General features: G+C 37.1%; 7 protein-coding genes across 10 annotated transcripts; 3 read left to right on the top strand and 4 right to left on the bottom strand.

The window, feature by feature from the left end:
- Positions 1-11: 11 nt before the first annotated feature.
- LOC123012813 (acyl-coenzyme A thioesterase 10, mitochondrial-like) lies at positions 12-2,363 on the bottom strand. Its single transcript, XM_044410965.1, has 4 exons — positions 2,174-2,363; positions 1,628-2,027; positions 1,515-1,576; positions 12-1,463 (listed from the first exon to the last, which is right to left on the bottom strand). Exons 2-4 carry the CDS (start codon positions 1,693-1,695, stop codon positions 238-240), a joined length of 1,356 nt encoding a protein of 451 aa, XP_044266900.1. The 5' UTR covers positions 1,696-2,027; positions 2,174-2,363; the 3' UTR covers positions 12-237.
- Positions 2,364-2,616: 253 nt separating this feature from the next.
- LOC123013747 (dolichyldiphosphatase 1-like) lies at positions 2,617-4,840 on the top strand. Its single transcript, XM_044412495.1, has 4 exons — positions 2,617-2,750; positions 2,847-3,126; positions 3,174-3,401; positions 3,453-4,840. The coding sequence occupies exons 1-4, from the start codon at positions 2,645-2,647 to the stop codon at positions 3,580-3,582; spliced, it is 744 nt and encodes a 247-aa protein (XP_044268430.1). The 5' UTR covers positions 2,617-2,644; the 3' UTR covers positions 3,583-4,840.
- Positions 4,795-5,603, bottom strand: LOC123013749. 2 transcript variants are annotated; one of them, XM_044412498.1, is made up of 3 exons: positions 5,300-5,603; positions 4,960-5,214; positions 4,795-4,914 (listed from the first exon to the last, which is right to left on the bottom strand). In XM_044412498.1, exons 1-3 carry the CDS (start codon positions 5,375-5,377, stop codon positions 4,849-4,851), a joined length of 399 nt encoding a protein of 132 aa, XP_044268433.1. In that variant the 5' UTR covers positions 5,378-5,603; the 3' UTR covers positions 4,795-4,848. The 2 variants fall into 2 exon arrangements, with proteins under 2 accessions (XP_044268433.1, XP_044268432.1); XM_044412497.1 differs by having other exon boundaries at positions 4,960-5,256.
- On the top strand, positions 5,440-8,210 carry LOC123013746 (endophilin-B1). Of its 3 annotated transcripts, XM_044412491.1 has the most exons (7): positions 5,460-5,728; positions 5,779-6,212; positions 6,260-6,323; positions 6,607-6,642; positions 6,716-6,906; positions 7,547-7,703; positions 7,751-8,210. In XM_044412491.1, exons 1-7 carry the CDS (start codon positions 5,666-5,668, stop codon positions 7,859-7,861), a joined length of 1,056 nt encoding a protein of 351 aa, XP_044268426.1. In that variant the 5' UTR covers positions 5,460-5,665; the 3' UTR covers positions 7,862-8,210. The 3 variants fall into 3 exon arrangements, with proteins under 3 accessions (XP_044268429.1, XP_044268426.1, XP_044268427.1); XM_044412494.1 differs by lacking the exon at positions 7,751-8,210 and having other exon boundaries at positions 5,440-5,728; positions 7,008-7,690; XM_044412492.1 differs by lacking the exon at positions 6,607-6,642 and having other exon boundaries at positions 5,463-5,728.
- A 42-nt stretch (positions 8,211-8,252) lies between these two features.
- LOC123013748 (40S ribosomal protein S18) lies at positions 8,253-9,249 on the bottom strand. Its single transcript, XM_044412496.1, has 3 exons — positions 9,191-9,249; positions 8,732-9,019; positions 8,253-8,465 (listed from the first exon to the last, which is right to left on the bottom strand). The coding sequence occupies exons 1-3, from the start codon at positions 9,191-9,193 to the stop codon at positions 8,298-8,300; spliced, it is 459 nt and encodes a 152-aa protein (XP_044268431.1). The 5' UTR covers positions 9,194-9,249; the 3' UTR covers positions 8,253-8,297.
- Positions 9,250-9,459: 210 nt separating this feature from the next.
- LOC123013745 (vacuolar protein sorting-associated protein 52 homolog) lies at positions 9,460-11,812 on the top strand. The gene is made up of 4 exons (XM_044412490.1): positions 9,460-10,546; positions 10,589-10,744; positions 10,789-11,028; positions 11,075-11,812. The coding sequence occupies exons 1-4, from the start codon at positions 9,578-9,580 to the stop codon at positions 11,702-11,704; spliced, it is 1,995 nt and encodes a 664-aa protein (XP_044268425.1). The 5' UTR covers positions 9,460-9,577; the 3' UTR covers positions 11,705-11,812.
- Positions 11,813-11,817: 5 nt separating this feature from the next.
- On the bottom strand, positions 11,818-18,926 carry LOC123013744 (protein lingerer). Its single transcript, XM_044412489.1, has 6 exons — positions 18,764-18,926; positions 14,581-17,085; positions 14,398-14,535; positions 14,046-14,247; positions 13,345-13,560; positions 11,818-12,132 (listed from the first exon to the last, which is right to left on the bottom strand). The coding sequence occupies exons 1-6, from the start codon at positions 18,845-18,847 to the stop codon at positions 12,044-12,046; spliced, it is 3,234 nt and encodes a 1,077-aa protein (XP_044268424.1). The 5' UTR covers positions 18,848-18,926; the 3' UTR covers positions 11,818-12,043.
- Positions 18,927-19,171: the final 245 nt, after the last annotated feature.

Here is a 19,171-nt window from a genome sequence, read left to right on the forward strand (position 1 = left end):
AGAAAAAACAATTAACCACCGATATATTTATTTATAATAAATAAAAATTTATTTATAATAAATTAATTAATAAAAACAAAAAGAGAAACATCGATTAAGAATGTTCAACGTTCATTTATTACGCTATACTTAGAAGTAATAAAACTGTTAATATCACATGTTATGGAAAAGGAAATTTAAAGCGACCTAATTATTGCGAATTGATAATTAAAATAAATATCCAAAAACCCGATCCTCTTAAAGCTTGCTTTTATTGTTAATCCCTTCTTCTTTTAAAACCTTATCATGGTCATGTGGTGTCTTCATAATTTCGAAAAAATGTCTTCTTCCATCGATATACATCATGGCCTCTTGGTAAGTCCGAGGATACACTTCTCTGACAATTTCAGGCACTTCGTAGGTGAAGTGTACAACATTCGTGGTGTCAGTATTTCCAGTCTGTGGGTCAAAAACTTCCACATAGACCACAATTTGGATAAATTGCATCTGAGTAAAAACCACGTGGGCATACATATGAATAAGAGAATTCACAGCTATCGGTTTATTAAACTTAATATCGCTTATGCTCTTCACCTTAGGTCTGTATTTACTAAATTTAAATCCTAGAACCCAGCTGAGTTCCGCGGCTTGTCTCATGATAAACCCTCCAAAAACCGTATTGTGGAGGTTCCGGTTTTCCGGTTGGGAAAAAATCGTATTGGAGATGGTACAGTCCTCCATCCAGACCCCAWTCGCAGGAAGTACCATATTGGTAAAACTTAGATTTTTATTGGACTTGGTTTTTAAGTATAAGTCGTGGATGATCCTCTGTTCGTCATGATCGGGGATCACTTTCAACACGTGTTGCTTCTCTAAGGCTATTCGGTTTGCTTTACGGGTTTCCCCCCCTGCAAGTATGGCCTTTTCTCGGTCATCCGCCGGCTCTATCGCATTGACCATTGCCGCTTTCGTATTGGTCGGATCTCTCGCAGCTATCAAGAACAAAGCCCTCGTGATTCTATGCCACGTCCCGTACATTTTCTGCTCTAGCCACACCACCACCTCCATGGAAGACCTCCCGACCCAACTCACATGGCCGGAAATCTTGATATCCTCATGGGGTTTCGGGACAAAGTCGCTAAAATCGATTCTATCCACCAATGCCGTAACTAGAGTTTGAGGAGAGGGTACCCCTTCGGGTAATTTTGGGTTGAGGATATGTTTCTGTGCCACCATAACGGCAAAAATATCCATGTCTTCGAGTAAACGCCCGACTCGGACGTACCCCAAAAAAGTCGTATATCGGTCTTGCAGCCGAGTACTTGTCGAAAGGGGTATCATAGCCACTAGAAAACTATCCCTCATGGCTCGTGGAGGTAGTTCGTTTTGACTTTTAGGAAGGTATTCGTTGAGATGAGATCGATCGGCCCTGATGGGGGAAAAACCATTTTCGACCCCCATAATTTTCGCCAGATTTACCGAAACTAGAAATGCAGTTTTGGCGGGTTGCTTGAATGATGGAGGTATGTACTTACGTTCTTGTATTGTTAACACTTTATCGGTTGGTGTAGTACAACAAGAGCGACTCATGGTATTCCTATGAATGAGTTGTAAAAAAGGAGGGTTCAAAGGTTGTAAGCAAACTTACGATTTGTATTTAAATGAACCCATCATACGATTCGTGACTGATAAACTACGTATTAATCTACAGGCCATTATTTCTATAATAACTAATAATGTACGGCGACAAGCAATATTGTTGCAAAAAAAAATATTATCTACGTCAAGTTCTAAACATAACAGACTTAACCTCAAATTCGGTTATTCGGTATTTCGTCATACTCTTTTTTTGTGACAAAGTAGGTCGAATGTACCATCTGTAGTGCAGTTTTTAATTTTCCACATGATTTTCGACTTTTTCGGAGAGATTTTTATGAGACAGAAAATTTATATTTTCTAATGCGCTTTATTGACGTTCAAATAATCTTTTCGGGCGATTAGGTCATATATTTAAATAATTTTTATATGTGGGATTCACCAGAACAAACCTGTAAAATTTTTGAAATTTATTTCCCGATATTTAAAAAAAATAGTAAAAAAGTTATTAGACGCCTTAATAAAGTGATGTTAACTAATAAGTTTCAATACTCAAAATAAGATTTTTTTATTTACTTGTTCAAACTACAAAACTTACCCGGTGTATATATGTACATTTTGTTCTTCATATTCTTTAATTTCGTTTTACTCAAAGGTCAAGACATTTCTAGTCACTTCATAATTCCACAAAAGCATAACAAAAGCTAAAAACGTAAAAATTCAATCCAAAACAGTTGAAATACATTAGAGGAATCGAATAAATTAAAAACACGCACAGAAAACTACAAAGCCGCCATGACTGGGCACGTGACTAATTGTTTAAAAAAAATAAGCGGGAATTTTAAAAGTAAATCATTTTACTAAACATATATTTATATAATTAATTACATGTTGCAGTGCATTTTTAAGTAAAACTATTTCAGAATAATTATTTAGTTATTAATTAAAAAAAAAGCTTTTTAAGTGGAGTCAGAGTTCAGCAGGGATCCCCTGTCCCACATCAATAAAACAGTTCGCACATTTACCAACCGGCCCTGTCACCCATCTGTCAAGCGCGATAAAATGCAAAATGGCCACGTTTGATTTGAACGAGGGCAACTTTCCTAAACCAACTGATGTAACTGACAGAACAGAATGGGTGCCTCTTTCCCTAACCCTGGTCGAGTACCCCAAAGGTATAATTCCGTTACAACCACCTTCGGACACGTCCCACCAACTAAAAAAAATCCCTCTTTTAATTTTGACATTTCATAGTTTACTAACATTTCCAGGTGATTTCATCGGTAAAATCTTCGCTTTGATCAGTCTGGCCCCCTTTGGAATCGGGGCCGGTTTCGTGGCTTTAATTCTCTTTCGACGCGACTTGCACACGATAACGTTTTTTCTCGGGACGTTGTGCTCGGAAGCCCTCAACTATTTCCTCAAACACACGATTTGCGAGGAACGACCCATGAGGAGGACGGACTTGTACGGGGAATATGGCATGCCCTCGTCACATGCCCAGTTTGTGTGGTTTTTCGCCACTTACGTCATTTATTTCGTGTTTATTAGGTAAGGGGGTGTTTGCYAGACGTGAGAGGACTGATTCTTAATTTTAGGCTCCACCACATGAACAATAACACGATTATTGAGAACGTGTCGAAGATTTTAATAATATCGTCGTCACTGGTGATGGCGCTATTGGTCTGTGTTAGTCGCATTTATCTGCAGTACCACACCATCTCCCAGGTCTTGTGTGGGGCTTTCGTGGGAATCTTATTTGCAACTTTTTGGTTTGCGCTGACTTACCTCGTGTTCACGCCACTTTTTCCCCAAATAGTGACCTGGTATTTGGCCTCCAGACAATTTTCTCGCCTTACTATTATTGTTCTTTTTAGGAAAATTTCAGAAATTTTATTATTGAGAGACACGACGTTGATACCAAACGTTTTGTGGTTCGAATATACAAATACTCGGCAAGAAGTTAGGGCGAGGAGTAGGAAATTGGTCAGTATGAAGTCCCAATGACATCTGCTGGAAGACGGTTTTCGGTTTGCTTTTCCGCACCGTTTGGTCCGATATTTGAAAATATATTGGCCCCGGAAACGGTAATCGTMGACCAAAAATCGTTCAGAAGGTAAAACAATCAATAGTTATTTTTATATAAGCGGCTTTTTTGTAAAAACCAGAGTTGTCAATTGGTGACAYATTACATCATCATTTCATGTGACTATATGTTAATGTAGAGTCGGTGTTTTTTGGGGCATGTAATCTACCCGAAAAATCATAAATGTGTTACTTTTTCTACTATCGCAATACTTTGCTCGTCTTGTTGTTTTTAGGGGCTTTTGTTGATATTAGGGCAATTTTTATTCTCACCTTCGACCTACATATGTTGTAGGCCAAGTGACTGATATCAGATAATTAACGTTCATGATAATAAGACTACATGACAAACACCACGGCAGTTAGATATTTAGTGACCTAAAATAGTTGAATTGGTAGCTTTCTTGTTGACTTTGTTATTTTATTTTTTAATTAATTCCATAGATTTATGTTGTTTTGCTTTACATTTATACACAAAAATTTGTTTCTGGTGACAATACTCAAAAAACAAGTACTGCCAACCGTTCGGTCTTGTTGGCAGCCTTGCAGCTAACCCGGCGCATCCACCATTTTGCTGCAATATTCATTTCGTTAAGTTGAATTAATGAAAACAATGTTTTTCGCTTTAGAATGGAAGTTATGTGCTGTATCTGGGGGATAACAAATTATTGTCTTTTCTACCAACCTGAAATTCACTATTATTAAACTAGGGCGAAGACCACTGTTTTTGTTCAATTGACAGCAATTGTAATAATGTACTTAATAACCATTCGACTGATTTATTAAATAGTTTATAGACGATTGATAGAGTAGCTAAATCTAGCAGTGAAACAGTTGCAAGCGTTCCAGGCTTGCCAATAAGGGAGTGATTTTTGATGAGGTAATTTCCCTAAAAGTGCTTTAATTAGAGGATATTCGTGTAATTGTTGACAAGAACCCGACTTGGTAATTGTTGACGAGTTTTCCAGTGCAATATTAAGATTTTTTTTCTGATTTTATTATTACTCAAGGTTCAGGGTAAAAATTTAAAAAAAGATCGGTTTAGAATCAAATAAGAAAACGCACAAATGTACAGTTTTTGGATCTTTTTTGTGTCATTGTTTTATTGTTTGTATGTTTATAAATAAGCAGTAGTATAAATAAATGTAAATTTTACTACCAAATTAAATTAACAAACCGATAGGTGTTTTATTTAATTGATCCTTCACTGTCACTACTTTCATGTGGCCCTTCGTGTATTGGAGGTAATTTACTCTACAATAAAATATTATTTAAAAAAAAAAATCATAAGAGAACCACCTGTTCCGGATCTAATTTTTTCGAAGGTTTTAGGAGACTAAAATCTGCTCTTTTACCGACTAAAATTTGTGTAATCTGAGTTGTTGAAGTTTCTCTTGCTAGACGTTCCTTATCTTTATTACCCAAGTCCGGAAACAACAAAAATAAAGGAGGTTTTTCCTCAGTTTGCAAGTCTGTGATTTTTACGACATCTTCTTGCTCCTCTTCTCTAAAATTCCCATTGAGAAAATTTAAACTTTCCCATCTAGAGTCAGCCTGTGTTAGGGGAATGAAAGTTCCTTCAATATCTGAAGATTCCTTCAAACTAAATGTAACCAAATTTTACGCTCCCATGACTCACCAGTGACGAACTTGAACCTTCCCCATGTCTTCGTCTTATAGGAAAAGTCTTTTCATGATTATGAGGGTCATTTTTCATTTTTTGAGTCACAAGGATTTACCCATTTTGACATTTAGCGCCCAAATTTAAATTACAAACAGCGTTACCAACTCAGTCATATCATAATCAACAGCGTGATCGAAATCTTTTCTTTTGAATCATTTCCGTTCGAAACACTCACAATCCACTCCAAGTCCGTGCTAAATTTTTAAATTAATTTAAATATAATTTCGTGCCCCCAGCCTGGTGTGACATTTCCACCCTGTCAAACTGTCACAACAGAAATCGATATAATGCAGTAAAAAAACATCACAAATCCCACTTACAATGGATTTCAACGTGAAAAAAATTGTCAAGGATGCGGGGGCTGCCATCAGCCGCGTCGTCCAGGTGAGCCCACTTGGCTCCACATTTCTAGGTTAAGTTGTCACTGACTTTAGATGACCGAAGAAAAACTGGGCACGTCCGAAAAGACCGAACTCGATGCTCACTTCGAAAATCTCTGGGAACGAGCCGAAAACACCAAAAACTGGACGGAGAAAATCGTTCGGGATGCGGAAGCGGTCCTAATTCCCAATCCCGGTAATCGAATCGAAGATTTCATCTACGAGAAAATCGACAAAAAGCGGCCTTCGAGACTAAGCAATTTGGAGTATTTGGGTTTGGATATGATCGAGGCTGGAAATGTGTTCGGACCGGGAACTGCCTACGGGAGCTGCTTGATCAAAGTGGGGCAATGGGAACAGAAGTTGGGGCAGAACGAGAGGGACTTTATCGGGTCGGCTGCCATGTGTTTCACACAACCTATGCGCAAGTTTTTGGATACCGAAATCAAGACCATACTCAAGGAGAAGAATCTTTTGGAAGTCAAACGGTTGGTAGCAATGGAAAAAGGGGCTATAATTTGGCTGTTTGTCACAGGTTGGATTTGGACGCGTGTAAGAATAGGGTGCGCAAAGCGAGGAGTATGTTAGGGCAACCAGCGGTAAGTTAATTAATGAATCAACTAATTAATTCAATTGAACACTAATTATTTATTTTTAATGGTAGCAATTTCGTTTACATTTGACACAGGTACCGTTTTTCATACTCTTATATTCTTCACGCACAATATACAAACTTCTTTTATTTCATTATTGTAGTAAATTAATTTTTTCAATTTATTATTATGTGAACAATATGACTACAGGTAGGATATTTTGAATCCTAAATAATTAAATTACTGAAAATATTGTAAACCTGTAAAAATTTCACGCTTGCTAAATTAGAAAGAAGGGATTTCTCCGGAAGAAGTTTTGGAGCAGGTAAAGTCCCCAGTGCGCTTTGAATTTCTTGTTTGTCTTGTCAACGATTTTGTGTTGAAAAATGTGTCTTTAGGCCGAGAGAGATCTGCGAATTGCCCAATCGGAGTTCGACCGTCAGGCCGAAATAACGAAACTTCTACTTGAAGGAATCGGTAGTTCCCACGCTGCACATCTCCGTTGTTTGCAAGAATTCGTAGAGACTCAAGCACGATTTTATTCGCAATGCACTACGATTATGACGGATTTGCAGCGTGAACTCGCCAGGTAATTTCGAATTGTTTGTGCATTGGCGTTCTCTTCCTATTAGAAATTGAGGCTTTAGAGGTGATTAAGCGGTTGTCGCTTGATGCATGTTGATGTTTCAGCTCTGTGAAACCCGGCCCTGTCTTGAGACTTAACAGCGAAGATCTTGAGCCCGTGGTACCTAATAATACGCGGGTCTCGTCTCCGGCGGCGTTTACCCCAGTTATTATAACGTCCTCGGATGACTCCGAGTATTCTGTCCTGTAGATTAGTTCCAGAGTTTTGTAAATCCCGTTCGAGATAATTTATTGGAACTTTTTAGAGATAGTTTTGGGGCAAAATTCATTTAAAAACAAAAGTTTTGAATGGATTCGGCCTTTACCCCTGACACAGTAAAAATTAAATCAAACACCAAATTAGAGTGATAATTATCTCGAAAGTATTTAGTGTACTTTTATAACGCAATAGTCTGGAGGTCTGTTAAAACTATTTTTAATCAAAAATATTTGTAGTTCGGGTGTTTTCACGAAATAAAAGAGACCTCCAGTCACAATCACCGCTTCTGTAGCTGAATGCAATTAATCAAAACTGTTCACTAGCTTCGCTTCAGCTTGATTTGTGCACAGATTTTTATTTTTGTTTTCTTTTTATTTACCAACAGTATGTCCTCGATGCCTGGTGTCGATCCCAATTCTCCCATAAATCCTAAACCAAACGAATGGAACAACGAAGTATCAAATAACGGAATGCGAAAAGCCCGTGTTATATACGATTATGATGGGCAAGATACGACTGAATTAAGTCTAATGGCGAACGAGGTATTTCCCAAGAAAAATTGTTACGAGGGTAATTGAGTCGTTTTTAGATTATTATGGTTAAAGAACTGAGCGATAAACCCAACGAAGATTATTTATATGGCGAGCGCGGGCACCAAAAGGGTAAAGTTCCACGAGCGTACCTGGAATTCATTTCTTAACAAATTACGTCTTCCGACTAATTCCATTCGAGTATTTATTGTGATCCCAGATAGATGTAATCATTCCTCTCATTCTAATAAGGCATTGATGACAATATGTGTTCACCTTTATTTCGTTTATTTGTATATTTTGTTGAATGTATCTTGCCAGCGAAATTGTGTCCCTTTAGAAACCCCTATATGCAATAATGCAGTCAATTTAAACTAATGGTGCAATTACACAAGTCGATAAAATTGTATCAATAAGCTTTAAACTGTGTTGAAATTTTAGCTCAGAATTAACATAATCTACTCTCTAGTTGTAATATATTGTTAATCGTTATCTTCAATAAATATGTACAAATTAAAATTTGTTTTAATGTTATAAGGGAGACCAAGCAAAAATCCATTATCAAAATGATCAATTTATTATAATTAAAAATAAAAATTTCCAAGATTACTTCTTCTTGGACACACCAACAGTGCGTCCACGACGACCTGTGGTCTTGGTATGTTGACCGCGGACCCTGAGACCCCAGTAATGACGCATACCCCTGTGGGCTCTAATTTTCTTCATGCGTTCCAAATCTTCACGCAATTTGGAATCTAGTGTTGATGAAGTCAACTAAAAATAGTCCAAGATCAGCAAAAGCCTCTAATTAACAAAATATAGAAAGAAAAAAAAGACTGTTGCAAAGTGCATACAATTGCTTGATAGTCCAGAAATGCTTCCCAGATTTCACTACAGTAGTGACCAGTCCACAAATCCGGCTGTCTCAAGCAACTCACTTCACAATCGCTAATAATATCGCACAGGCTACCAGCAGAATTGAGATTAGGGGCTCAATATTGCCGTTTTACAGTGCTGACTAAAAAGTAAGGGATACTGACCTGGTTGTATTTACCGTCAACAATGTCCTTCTGTCTGTTGAGGAACCAATCAGGGATTTTGTATTGACGAGGATTCGACATAATCGTGATGATTTTTTCGACTTCTTCCTCGGAACACTCACCAGCACGTTTGTCTAAGTCAACGTCGGCTTTTTTCAAAACAATGTTTGAGTACCTTCGGCCAACACCTTTGATGGCCGTGAGGGCAAACATGACTTTACGTTTACCATCGATGTTCGTATTTAAAATACGAAGAATATGTTGAAATTTCTCAGGAATAACAAGAGACTGAAACAGACAAAAAAGTAAGGTTAGAGTTGGGAATTCTCGGTAAACAGAAAAAAAAATTATTTGAAACTCTTAGATGAACGAGTAAGTTTGTTTTTATAATAAATTGCAATAGAAAAAAATGCAGATGGTTCGGATAATTATTAAAATAAGCAAAAAGGTAAAACTCACCATATTTGCACCAAATGCACAAACAAGAAGGAAGTGACACCACTCTTGCAACGCAAAATTACTAAATCAGTCAATCTGACAACCTTATAACACTAAAATCTCTATATTTAAAAAAATATTTAACTTAAATTAGTTGTAACCCTCGATTTTATTATTTTATTAGGATCTACAATGTAGATCATAATATCATGTAAATCTACATGATTTAYATGATTACGGTGAAATCTTTTATTTAGATACTTAGTTTTTAGAATAAGATTGAGCTTGTGGCACTCCTGTTTGGTGTCAATGTTCTTTTGACACCTGTCAATCTTCACCTGTCATTTTTTCTACTTTATCAAAATTAAAAATATGTTTGTTGTTTTCTTGTTGTGAAGGTGTTTCAGAATGAGTGCTAAATTATCGGAAGCTTCTTCTGGTGGCATTGACAATGCCCTAGACGACGAAGTTGTTCAAGACATCCTCAACTCTTTCACCGACCTTCGACAATACTCTAAAGAAATCGAAAAAGAACTCAAAGAGGCTGAAGATAAATCAATTCAGGACTATATCAAAGAAAGTGCAAACATTGCAAGTCTTCACAATCAAATTTCAGCATGTGACGAAATTCTGGAACGGATGGAGACAATGTTAGTGGGGTTCCAGACTGATTTAGGGAGTATTAGTAGCGAGATTTTGTCACTACAAAGAAAGTCGATTTCTATGAGTCAAGAATTGAGTAATAGGCAAGCGATCAGGGGGCAGTTGAGCCAATTTATTGACGATATGGCTGTACCTGAATCACTTATTGTGGGTATTATGGAAAACCCAGTTACGGATAAGGAATTTCTAACTCAACTTCAAGTTCTCAATCACAAAATTAGCTTTGTAAAAGAGCAAAGTTTTAAAGAATCAAAATCGTGTCTTGATGTTAAGGATATTTTAGAAAAACTAAAAATTAAAGCCATGTCAAAGATTAGGACCTACTTGCTAGAACAAGTGTACAAGTTTAGAAAACCAATGACGAATTATCAGGTGCCTCAAAACAACATGTTGAAATACAAATTTTTCTTTGAGTTTATTTTGTCAAATGAGAGAAATGTGGCACAAGAAATTTGCAATGAATATGTTGATACAATGAGTAAAATTTATTTCTCTTATTTTAAATCATATTCTGGAAGGATTATGAAATTACAGTATGAGGAGTGTACCACTAAGGATGATTTGATGGGGATTGAGGATACGGCTACAAGGGGGCTTTTTAACAAATCTCTCAAACACAAAGGGACTGTTTTTACAATAGGAAATAGAGGGGACGTTCTAGCCCAACAGCTGGAAGCCCCCATAATCGTGCCTCATGCACAATCAAAAAATAGGGTGAGTATCAAAAAATAACAATGCTATTATTTTTTTGTCTAGTATCCTTTTGAGGCTCTCTTCAGAAGTGAGCAATACGCACTAGTTGACAACGCCTGTCGCGAGTATTTATTTGTGAGCGAATTTTTCATGGTCAGGGGGCAACCAGCATTAGATTTATTTAATCAAATTATGGGGAAAACAACCGGTCTTTTGAAGGTATTACTACAAATTAAATAATTTTTTACTAATAAAACTTCTAGAAAAACTTGGAAACGTTTGTTTCTGATTGTTACGACACCATTGCGCTTTTTCTCTGTTTCCATTTAATTCTGCGCTACAAAATTATGTGTCACAAACGCTGCGTGCCGGCCCTGGATGACTATTGGGATAATTTGGAAAAAATAATATTGACACGTTTTGAATACGTGTTTCGGCTCAATATCGCCAGTATCAGGGATTGCGATCCGACGAAGTTTAATCTGGAAATGGGGCCACACTATGTGAGTCGAAATCGAGTAATTAACGAAAATACAGTGTTCTGTCTAGATTACGCGTCGTTATGCCGAATTTAGCGCCGCTTTGGTCGGAATAAGCGAGAATTTTCCGAACGAACTAGTCAATCGTCTTTTGGCCGAACTGCAAGAAGAGGTCGAATTGTTTATTTTACGAATGGCTGGGATTTTCCCCGAGCGTAAAGAACAGCTCATTTTTCTGATAAATAATTACGATATGATCCTGCATGTCATAATGGAACGGACGAGGGATAATTCAAAGGAGGCTGAGACTTTCAAGAGTCGGCTTTCATCAAGGAGTGGCGAATACGTGGAAGAGATTCTCAGTCCGCATTTCGGGGAGTTGATGCAATACGTCAAGGAATGCGAGTATTTACTGGAAAAAGGAAAGACTGAAGAAATGAAAAAGATGGAAGGAAAATCGTTGGCGATTGTGCAACATTTTTCCAGTAACTGGAAGAAAAGTTTAGAGGAATTGAATCGGGAGGTGCTGTTGTCGTTTCCGAACCTTCTTACCGGGTCGAGTTTATTACAATTAGCTTTGACGCAATTAGTGCAATATTATCATAGGTTTCATAAATTATTAACACCGAATGTTAGGACTCAACTAACTAATATTCACCTCATTATGGTTGAAATGAAAAAATATAAAACTAATTACTAATGTTATTAGGTACTTACATTAATTCATTGTGATGTTTAGGGAATTTGTTGTGTATTTATATTGTCATTTTTAATGATTTCGCACGTTGCATAATAAATAATTAACTCAAAATAACTTGTGTTTTCTTTATTTAAAATAGTATATTACATGATCACTTACAACTAAGGTTAATTACATTTTTTCATAATTTAAAAGTTGGCATTGTTTTGACGAGCATTTCAGCCTTTTTCTTTCTTTTTCAAACAACTTTAAAATAGTACATAAAACAATACAACAATGGGATGGCTCGTGGGAACGATACAATAATGACAATGAAATAAATACGTAATAACTTACTAATTACAAAAGGGCGTCGACTGCATGGATTACCCCGTTCGTTGCAGGGATGTTTTGAGTGGCTAAGGGAACATTGTTGACTTTCACTTTGCCTAAAACAATTCGAATTTCGCGCCATTAGGCAGTGAAGGCACTCCACATAAAAGATTTTTTAAATTACCACACTTGAAACTTGAGCCATTTAAAACCTAATCAAACTAATTTTAGTGATGAGATTAATGAAAAATGTGTTGTGTTTTTTTCATTTTTGGCTTTAAACAGTTGGCAATACTGACAACTACCCGCTTCCACAGCGCGCTACTTGAAATTTTTACCTTTTTTTTATTTGTGTGTATGTTGACTGATTTTTGTGCTAAAAATTGGAATAAGTGTGTTAAAGTGTTATGATTCCAAGCAATTTGAAAGATGCTGACATGAATACTACAAGAAATTATAAAATTTGAAGTGATTTTGCAGTGGCGTAACATATCGCAGGAAGTCACCCGAAACGTGTTCTTCTTGGCTCAAGGACGCCAGGTAAGTTTTTTCTAGATTTTTTGTTTGTGGTGTTTTTTGCTATTTTTTTTATGAAAAATTATGTTACTTGCGTCTGATTGGTGACCGGAAGGTTATGGCGGGTTATTTGAAATGTCGGTCAGAAATGCCTGCAACATGTCTTAAATTGCAGCATGGCGTGTGGGTTTGAGGTATTGAGTGCAAGGAAAATCCCTCTCAGAGAATTAGCATAAACAGTATGATTTTCTCTCCTTTGTTGAGATCGAACGACTCATGTATTAATGATGAGAAAATGCTTTCACTTTTAAAAATGTAATCTTGTGATTATGGAATAGTTATTAATTATGGATGATAAAGAGAAAAACCGATATAGCGAAATGTTGACTCGAGTGCGTGAAAGTTTGGCATTTTCCCGAAACCATGTGCATTATATGTTTTGGCACTTCCTTTTCGACACACATGATGTTTATCCGGAGGCGTCGTTTCACTTTCTTCCGCCGCACATCATCTTCATCTTAAACCGTTGACTTTGAACTTTAACCAACTTTCTCATACTTTCATGTGATTAGAGCAAGTGTTATAGCGCTTCAATCAATTTAAATAATTGGATTTTGAGTGTGGATTTTTTGAATTCTTCCTTGTCTCATTGTCACTAAGTAGGTTAGTGTTCAAAATCGAGTGAGATGAAGAAGGAAAGTGTATTAATACCCCATCCTTTCACCGATTGTTTGGAAAAAATTGAGCCTTTCATTTTCGACCCAATAAAGACCTGTCTTATCTATTTATATCGTTACATTTTTTTCCATTACCTGATTGCTTGCTAATGGTGAGCTGGCGGTCGGTTAAAAGACTATCCTTGATCTGGTAGTACCTCATTCCGTTGGTGTACAAAGTACCAGGGATTAAGTGCCTAAAGATCAACTCTCTAGCTAAGGTTCTATCCGCTATGATCTTGGTGAGGTCTTCGCTGGACAAACTGGCGAAAGCTTTGTCGGTCGGAGCGAACAACGTGAAGGTTTTCGTGCCTGTGTGGAAAAATGACAGTGAGATTAATTGGCGGTTTCTTCATTCCAAGTTGCGAGACATCGTTTAATTGCGACCAAGAGTATTGAGAAACTGGAATGGGATCGTGACTATTGTTTTAAAAATTATAATGCAATTTTTTCATGCTTATTGAAAATGGTGGCGTGTTTGACTCGATTAGCGTTACTTCACGAGAAATTTCGTCAAGCAATTGGATCAGGAAAAGATTGAACACCAAGGTCGAATTGCGAATACTCAACAGATTTTTCTTATACTTTCAATGCCTTTAATAGCATGTCCTCGATTAAGCTCACTTTCCAATTAAAAGTGATACAGTTTTACTAGAAGATATGTATTAGGACTCACATCGACCCGTTCTGAATCCAATCGAGAAAATTCGAAGAAAGTGCCAGTCTTTTATAATTAGAGTATAAAGCACTTATCGTATGACAATCTATTCATTGTTCAAAACAAATTAATATTTTACCTTGCAACGTTTCGGCAAGTCCGGAAGAAAACAGCGCCCGCAGGAAACTAGTGAATCTCCTTTCGCGATCCGATTGGAGTGTTTGGACAATATCACCTACGGGCAACGGGAACATGACTCTGTCAAYGGCATGTGCTACACCTTGCGGTATTTCGATGTCTTGCTTCTCATCTAGTACTTTGGCACCGTTAATTGTCGTAACCTGCCAAAAAAAGACGCCTGTGTTAAACATGTAATTAGAAATTAAAATTAATTAAAATCCTGAACTTGAACTCGTAAACAAGCGAATTATGTGGGCCAAGTAGAGCGGTGAATGTTTGTTTTTTCACTTAATTGATGAAAATTAATTCACCTTAACGTCGTTCCACTCGACGTCGTGCATGTTGTACTGGTTGACCCTTAATTGAGTACCGGCCAAAGAAACACCTGTCATTTCGTCTTGAAGAGAGCCTATGGTAAAGGCACCGGGGATCACGTGGTGTAAAAGTAGCTGTAAACAATTTTTTATTAAAGAAAAAAAAATTGGTGAAAGTACCCCGCTGAGGAGCCGTGGATTATCCTTGAATTTTTCTTCGGCTTTTTCGGGTCCTCCCAATTGGACTAAAAGAGTTCTGAAAGCTTTGTCGGTGGGGACGAAGATTGTGTAAGGCCCAGTTTCATTCAAAATGGTGTCTAGACCTGACTGTCGTAAAAATTTAGCCATAGCGTACAAGCCGTTCTTTTTGAGTACTTCCGGTAGTTCTAATTGTGGAAGTTTTTCTTCGGTGGGTACGGGGTAGAAAGGTGTTGTTGGAACTGTAGGAGAAACACTTTGAAAGATTTTTACTGAAGAGGAAGAATAACTCGGACTAGTAGGCTTGGCGGTGGTGTGATATATACTGTTGCGATTTCCTGACGATGTGGTTGAGGCCTGTCTCACTAAATCACTTCCTTGGTTCAAAATATGGGGATTTCGGGTCACTTTATGTGTGGGACTTGGTGTGGTCGTACTTTTCGTAGTACTGCTAGGGAAAATTTTTGTATAAATAGTACTCGAAGGTGTTGAAGTGGCCACAAAGTGTGTTCCAATGTTGGTTTTTAAAATTGGCACACTGGAGACCTCTTCGCCATTTGCGAAGGAATTTGGTACCACTGTTACACCTGTAACTAGGTTTTTTTTTGGAGTCGTTGACTGGAATTTAGTTTCTGTGGTTGGGGTAGGTTTGGCGTTCTGAGGTAGTTTGATTTCGCCGTTTTTGATTCGTTTCAAAATTGAATCGACATCGACATCCGGTTTGTCTTTTCCGCTTCCTTTGACTCCTTGCACTTTGAGGGTACCATCTTCTTGTTCTTCCAAAAGTACAAAAGTAACTTTTTTCTGGTTGGGTAACCCACCGACTTGTTCTAAACCGCCACTGGCACCGGTTTTTAAAAGTTCAAAGTTTGCACCAGGGGGTAGAACTCCTTTTGTTAATTCGTCGAAAACTGCTTTCGGTGGTTTGGTTGTGGTAGTTTGAGCCAAGACTAGTTTTTCTAAGTCGCTTCCTGGTTCTAGAGGAGTTGCTCCTGGTACTAGTTTAGGATCTGTGGTTTTGATTACTTCGACTTTCTGTCCATTAGGCAAAGTGATTTCTTGTGTTTTAACAGTAGATGAGGATGAGGCACTTGCTAGTAGTTTTGGATCTCTAGTTTTGATTACTTGGACTTTTTGGCCGTTCGGTAAAGTTATTTCTTCCGATTTTGGAGAAGGATTATTAGCTTGGAACACTTGGACTTTTTCACCGTTGGGTAAAGTGATTTCTTCCGCTTTTCCATTCGGAATCAATTTTGGATCAGTTGCTTCAATCAGTTGAACCTTTTTGCCGTTTGCGAGTGAAATTTCTCTCGAAGAAAGATTTTTGGTGATTTCATCTTCCGGACTGTTTCCTATAGCTAAACGAAGCTGGGCCAACAAGTCGTCTTTGGCAATTTGTTGCGATTTGTACTGTTTTTGAAGAAGATTTAAGTCTTCTAGAGTTTGGATTGTTTTGATTTTTGTTTCAGACGTTGGGACTACAGTTGGTAGAAACGAGCTACCGGATTTTTTAGTTGCAAGAAATTTTTTCGAAGTAGTTGTTGGAGCTTCTGTTGTTGTAGTAGTTGTTGTGGTCGTCGTAGTCGTGGGATGTTCTTTGTAGTACTGTTCCACGGCCAACTTAAAAAGTGGGCCTTCTTCAGGGTAAATATATCGAGGAATTGATTGAGTATATCTGACCACCTGTGCATTACCCGGAGGTTTATATACACTTTGGTAAAGTTTCTTTTTGATTTCTTTTTGTTCGTCTATCCATTGTTGATGATCGCTTTGTGCCTTCTTCAAAGCTTTTTCGTACTGTTTTTCCACGAATTGATTGTGTTTCTCGATAATGCTCTGCTTTTCTCTTAATTCTTTTATTCTTTGCTTGTGTTTTTCAGGATCTAACTGACGAATTTGTTGTTCTATTGCTACGATTGGGTCAACTGTGGGTCTCGGGGTAAAAGCATTATACTGGTTTTGTGGTATATTGTTTGTTGTTGGACTTCGTATAATTGTTTCTTGAGATTGTTGCTGTGGTTGTGATGCTTGTTGTTGTTGCTGCTGCGATTGTTGTGGTTGTTGCTGCTGTTGTTGCGAAAAATTAGGAGTAAAACTGGTTTGTGTGTGATGTTGAATAATTCTAGTATTATCTTCAGGTTGTAACGTTGGTACTATTGATTGTATTGTTGATACAATGGGAACTGGTTGTTGTACTGTCGGTGTTGGTAAGGCCGCTTGGAATTGAGGTTGAACCAAAACTGGATTTTGCAAGAGTTGTTGATTCTGGTTCAATAAAACTGGGAATTGAGTTGGTTGACCAAAAACTGGTTGTTGGTTAAACACCGGTGGTTGTACAGCTGGTTGAGGTGTACCGAACTGTTGAGGAGGAAAATGTTGCGTTTGAGGAAACACATTAAATCTGTGTTGATGTTGTTGAATATCACTCAGTATGTGACCTTGTTGTGTCGGTGACAGCTGGTTTCTTTGATCAATGTTTGGAAATTGCTGTAAGGAGGAAATTCGTTTTAATTATAGATAAATGTGGATTTAGAAGTTATATAACTAGTAAAAGGTAAAAAACTCGTAAAGTTTAAAGGTAATTATTAGGAAACTGAAATTTTGAACCTTGTGGTTGAAGTTTATGGGCTATGATCGTACGTGCAAGAAATGGAGTGAAAGGTTTTTTGTCATATTGATTTTTTGGACATATAACGGATCTAATTGTGCAATATTAAACGTTACATCAACAAGCTTGTCTTCGTGTGAGAATTCAGTTACTTCATGGGAAAAGATCGAAGAAAGGGAAACTGACGTTGAATTCAGACATCCGGATTATGGATATACCCACAATAGAAAGTTTTCCGGCTTAAAAAACCGATTAAATTACACGCGCATCAAAAATTATTATCGACCGATGATTAAGTCTCTGATGGATAGTGAAACATGTGGGATTAAAAACGTTCATCAAGGCATATAAAGTATCAATTCTAGAGCAGGTCATTTATAATTTTTTTTGCCTAGATAACTAGCGATCGGAGTAAAATACCCGCGGCTAGTGAAAGTCTTAGTAGCATCTATGGAAGCTTATGAGAAGTGAGCGTTAATGATGGATAAAAATTCCAAATGCTAAGGGTTACGTAAAAGGAGTGACCGCATGGTCCAGAAAACATCTTTACGTAACTATTCTAATAACAGAATTTTTCTTATTGTACGTATCATTCTAATTAAATTTTATTGTTATGAGCACACTTAAAATATTTCAAATTGCTCGTTACGTAAATCAAATGTATCTCGTTGCAAAATAATTTTCTTCTTTTTTGTCAAATGCCTCGAGTCATATCGAGATGAGGAAGAGTTTTTGTAACAATTGCAAACTTTTCGGTGTACTTACTTTAAGTGATATAATACGCTCAAAGACACGATCTGAATTAGGATGAGAGTGTATGAGAATGCAACTTTCGTTAGCGTTTCCATACATCGGTGATTTAAATAACGAGATAATTATGGAAGAGTCTTTCTCCAGGCAATAAACATTAGAAAAATGATAATGAGATTTTTTGGCGAAAGTAAGGATTTTATATTTTTAGGCTCTGATATGAAAATGTTAAGGTCAGCTATGTAGGTGTCCAGTAGAGTATAATACGGACTTGCTCTTGACCTAGAGTTTCGATCGGAAGACTTTCTCCAAAGGTCGAATCTTCCGAATCGTAATAAACATCCGTTGACATTTGGTTCTTCTACGATTCTACAAGTTCTTTTAAAACGATAAACTTGTAAGAAAGTACAACTTTGGCGTAGAAAGCTCCAACAAATGGAAAATCAGGAAAATTTTGTTGAATACACTTGTTTACATTTTTCGCTTTGGAGAAACTAAAGGGTAAACATCGGTTGTCACTTTCGTCAATTGAAAGTTTCGCATTGTTTGAATCTTTAAAATTTGTTCTTTTATCACAATCAAATAAGTGAAGATGATTTGTGTCAAAAGTCACGGTTAAATTTTATTGGAGAAAGTTGGAAACCAAAATCCATTTTTGGTTTTATGTGTCTAATTTTATTGTACCAAGAGAAAAGAAAAGAATATTAATGAAGCCACCCAGTTTCTTGACTATCTTATGATCTATTGTTCAATATTAATGAGGTGGCTTATATGATTGGGATTAAATTAAAAATTGATAGTACTTACTGATTGTTGTTGTCCAATAAACTGCGCAAACGCTGCTCTTGTGCACAGAACCAGGAGAACATAACATGTGAAGTAGTTCTTCATCTTGACAACACCGTTGAGTACCGGCACCAACACCACATGTGATGAAGAACACAGAACTGGTGTTCCACCATCAAAGCAAGTTTCTTTTAGATGACTCCCCCACGTCAGAATCGAAGAAGAAGATATCTCATCCCTACCTTATTGTTGATAACTTTCTTTCTCTTTCCCCTTGGTGAATTATGTTTGTTTGGCGACGTCGAGGTGTACCTACCTGATGGGCACTCACTTTTTTAAATATCTGTACAAATGTGATGAAATTATTACTTTAAAATTCCATCTATGGTACGTGATGCAAGAGTGAAGAAATTTGAAAGAAAACAAAAT

This window comes from Tribolium madens, unplaced genomic scaffold (genome assembly GCF_015345945.1).
Source record: "Tribolium madens isolate multiple individuals breed KSU strain unplaced genomic scaffold, Tmad_KSU_1.1 Scaffold_96;HRSCAF=242;Tcas5.2_LG5, whole genome shotgun sequence".
Classification (NCBI taxonomy): domain Eukaryota; kingdom Metazoa; phylum Arthropoda; class Insecta; order Coleoptera; family Tenebrionidae; genus Tribolium; species Tribolium madens.

Coding starts and splice junctions, on each gene's coding strand:
- LOC123013749 (XM_044412497.1), bottom strand. CDS start 5,377: ATGAAAAATGACCCTCATAATCATGAAAAGACTTTTCCTATAAGACGA. Junction 5,257..5,299: donor AAGGTTCAAGTTCGTCACTG/GTGAGTCATGGG, acceptor TTTAGTTTGAAG/GAATCTTCAGATATTGAAGG. Junction 4,915..4,959: donor AAAAATTAGATCCGGAACAG/GTGGTTCTCTTA, acceptor ATTTTATTGTAG/AGTAAATTACCTCCAATACA.
- LOC123013746 (XM_044412491.1), top strand. CDS start 5,666: ATGGATTTCAACGTGAAAAAAATTGTCAAGGATGCGGGGGCTGCCATC. Junction 6,213..6,259: donor AATCTTTTGGAAGTCAAACG/GTTGGTAGCAAT, acceptor TGTTTGTCACAG/GTTGGATTTGGACGCGTGTA. Junction 6,643..6,715: donor CGGAAGAAGTTTTGGAGCAG/GTAAAGTCCCCA, acceptor ATGTGTCTTTAG/GCCGAGAGAGATCTGCGAAT.
- LOC123013745 (XM_044412490.1), top strand. CDS start 9,578: ATGAGTGCTAAATTATCGGAAGCTTCTTCTGGTGGCATTGACAATGCC. Junction 10,745..10,788: donor AAACAACCGGTCTTTTGAAG/GTATTACTACAA, acceptor TAAAACTTCTAG/AAAAACTTGGAAACGTTTGT. Junction 11,029..11,074: donor TGGAAATGGGGCCACACTAT/GTGAGTCGAAAT, acceptor TGTTCTGTCTAG/ATTACGCGTCGTTATGCCGA.
- LOC123013748 (XM_044412496.1), bottom strand. Junction 8,466..8,731: donor TTGACGGTAAATACAACCAG/GTCAGTATCCCT, acceptor GACTATTTTTAG/TTGACTTCATCAACACTAGA.
- LOC123013747 (XM_044412495.1), top strand. CDS start 2,645: ATGGCCACGTTTGATTTGAACGAGGGCAACTTTCCTAAACCAACTGAT. Junction 2,751..2,846: donor CCTGGTCGAGTACCCCAAAG/GTATAATTCCGT, acceptor TAACATTTCCAG/GTGATTTCATCGGTAAAATC. Junction 3,127..3,173: donor ATTTATTTCGTGTTTATTAG/GTAAGGGGGTGT, acceptor TCTTAATTTTAG/GCTCCACCACATGAACAATA.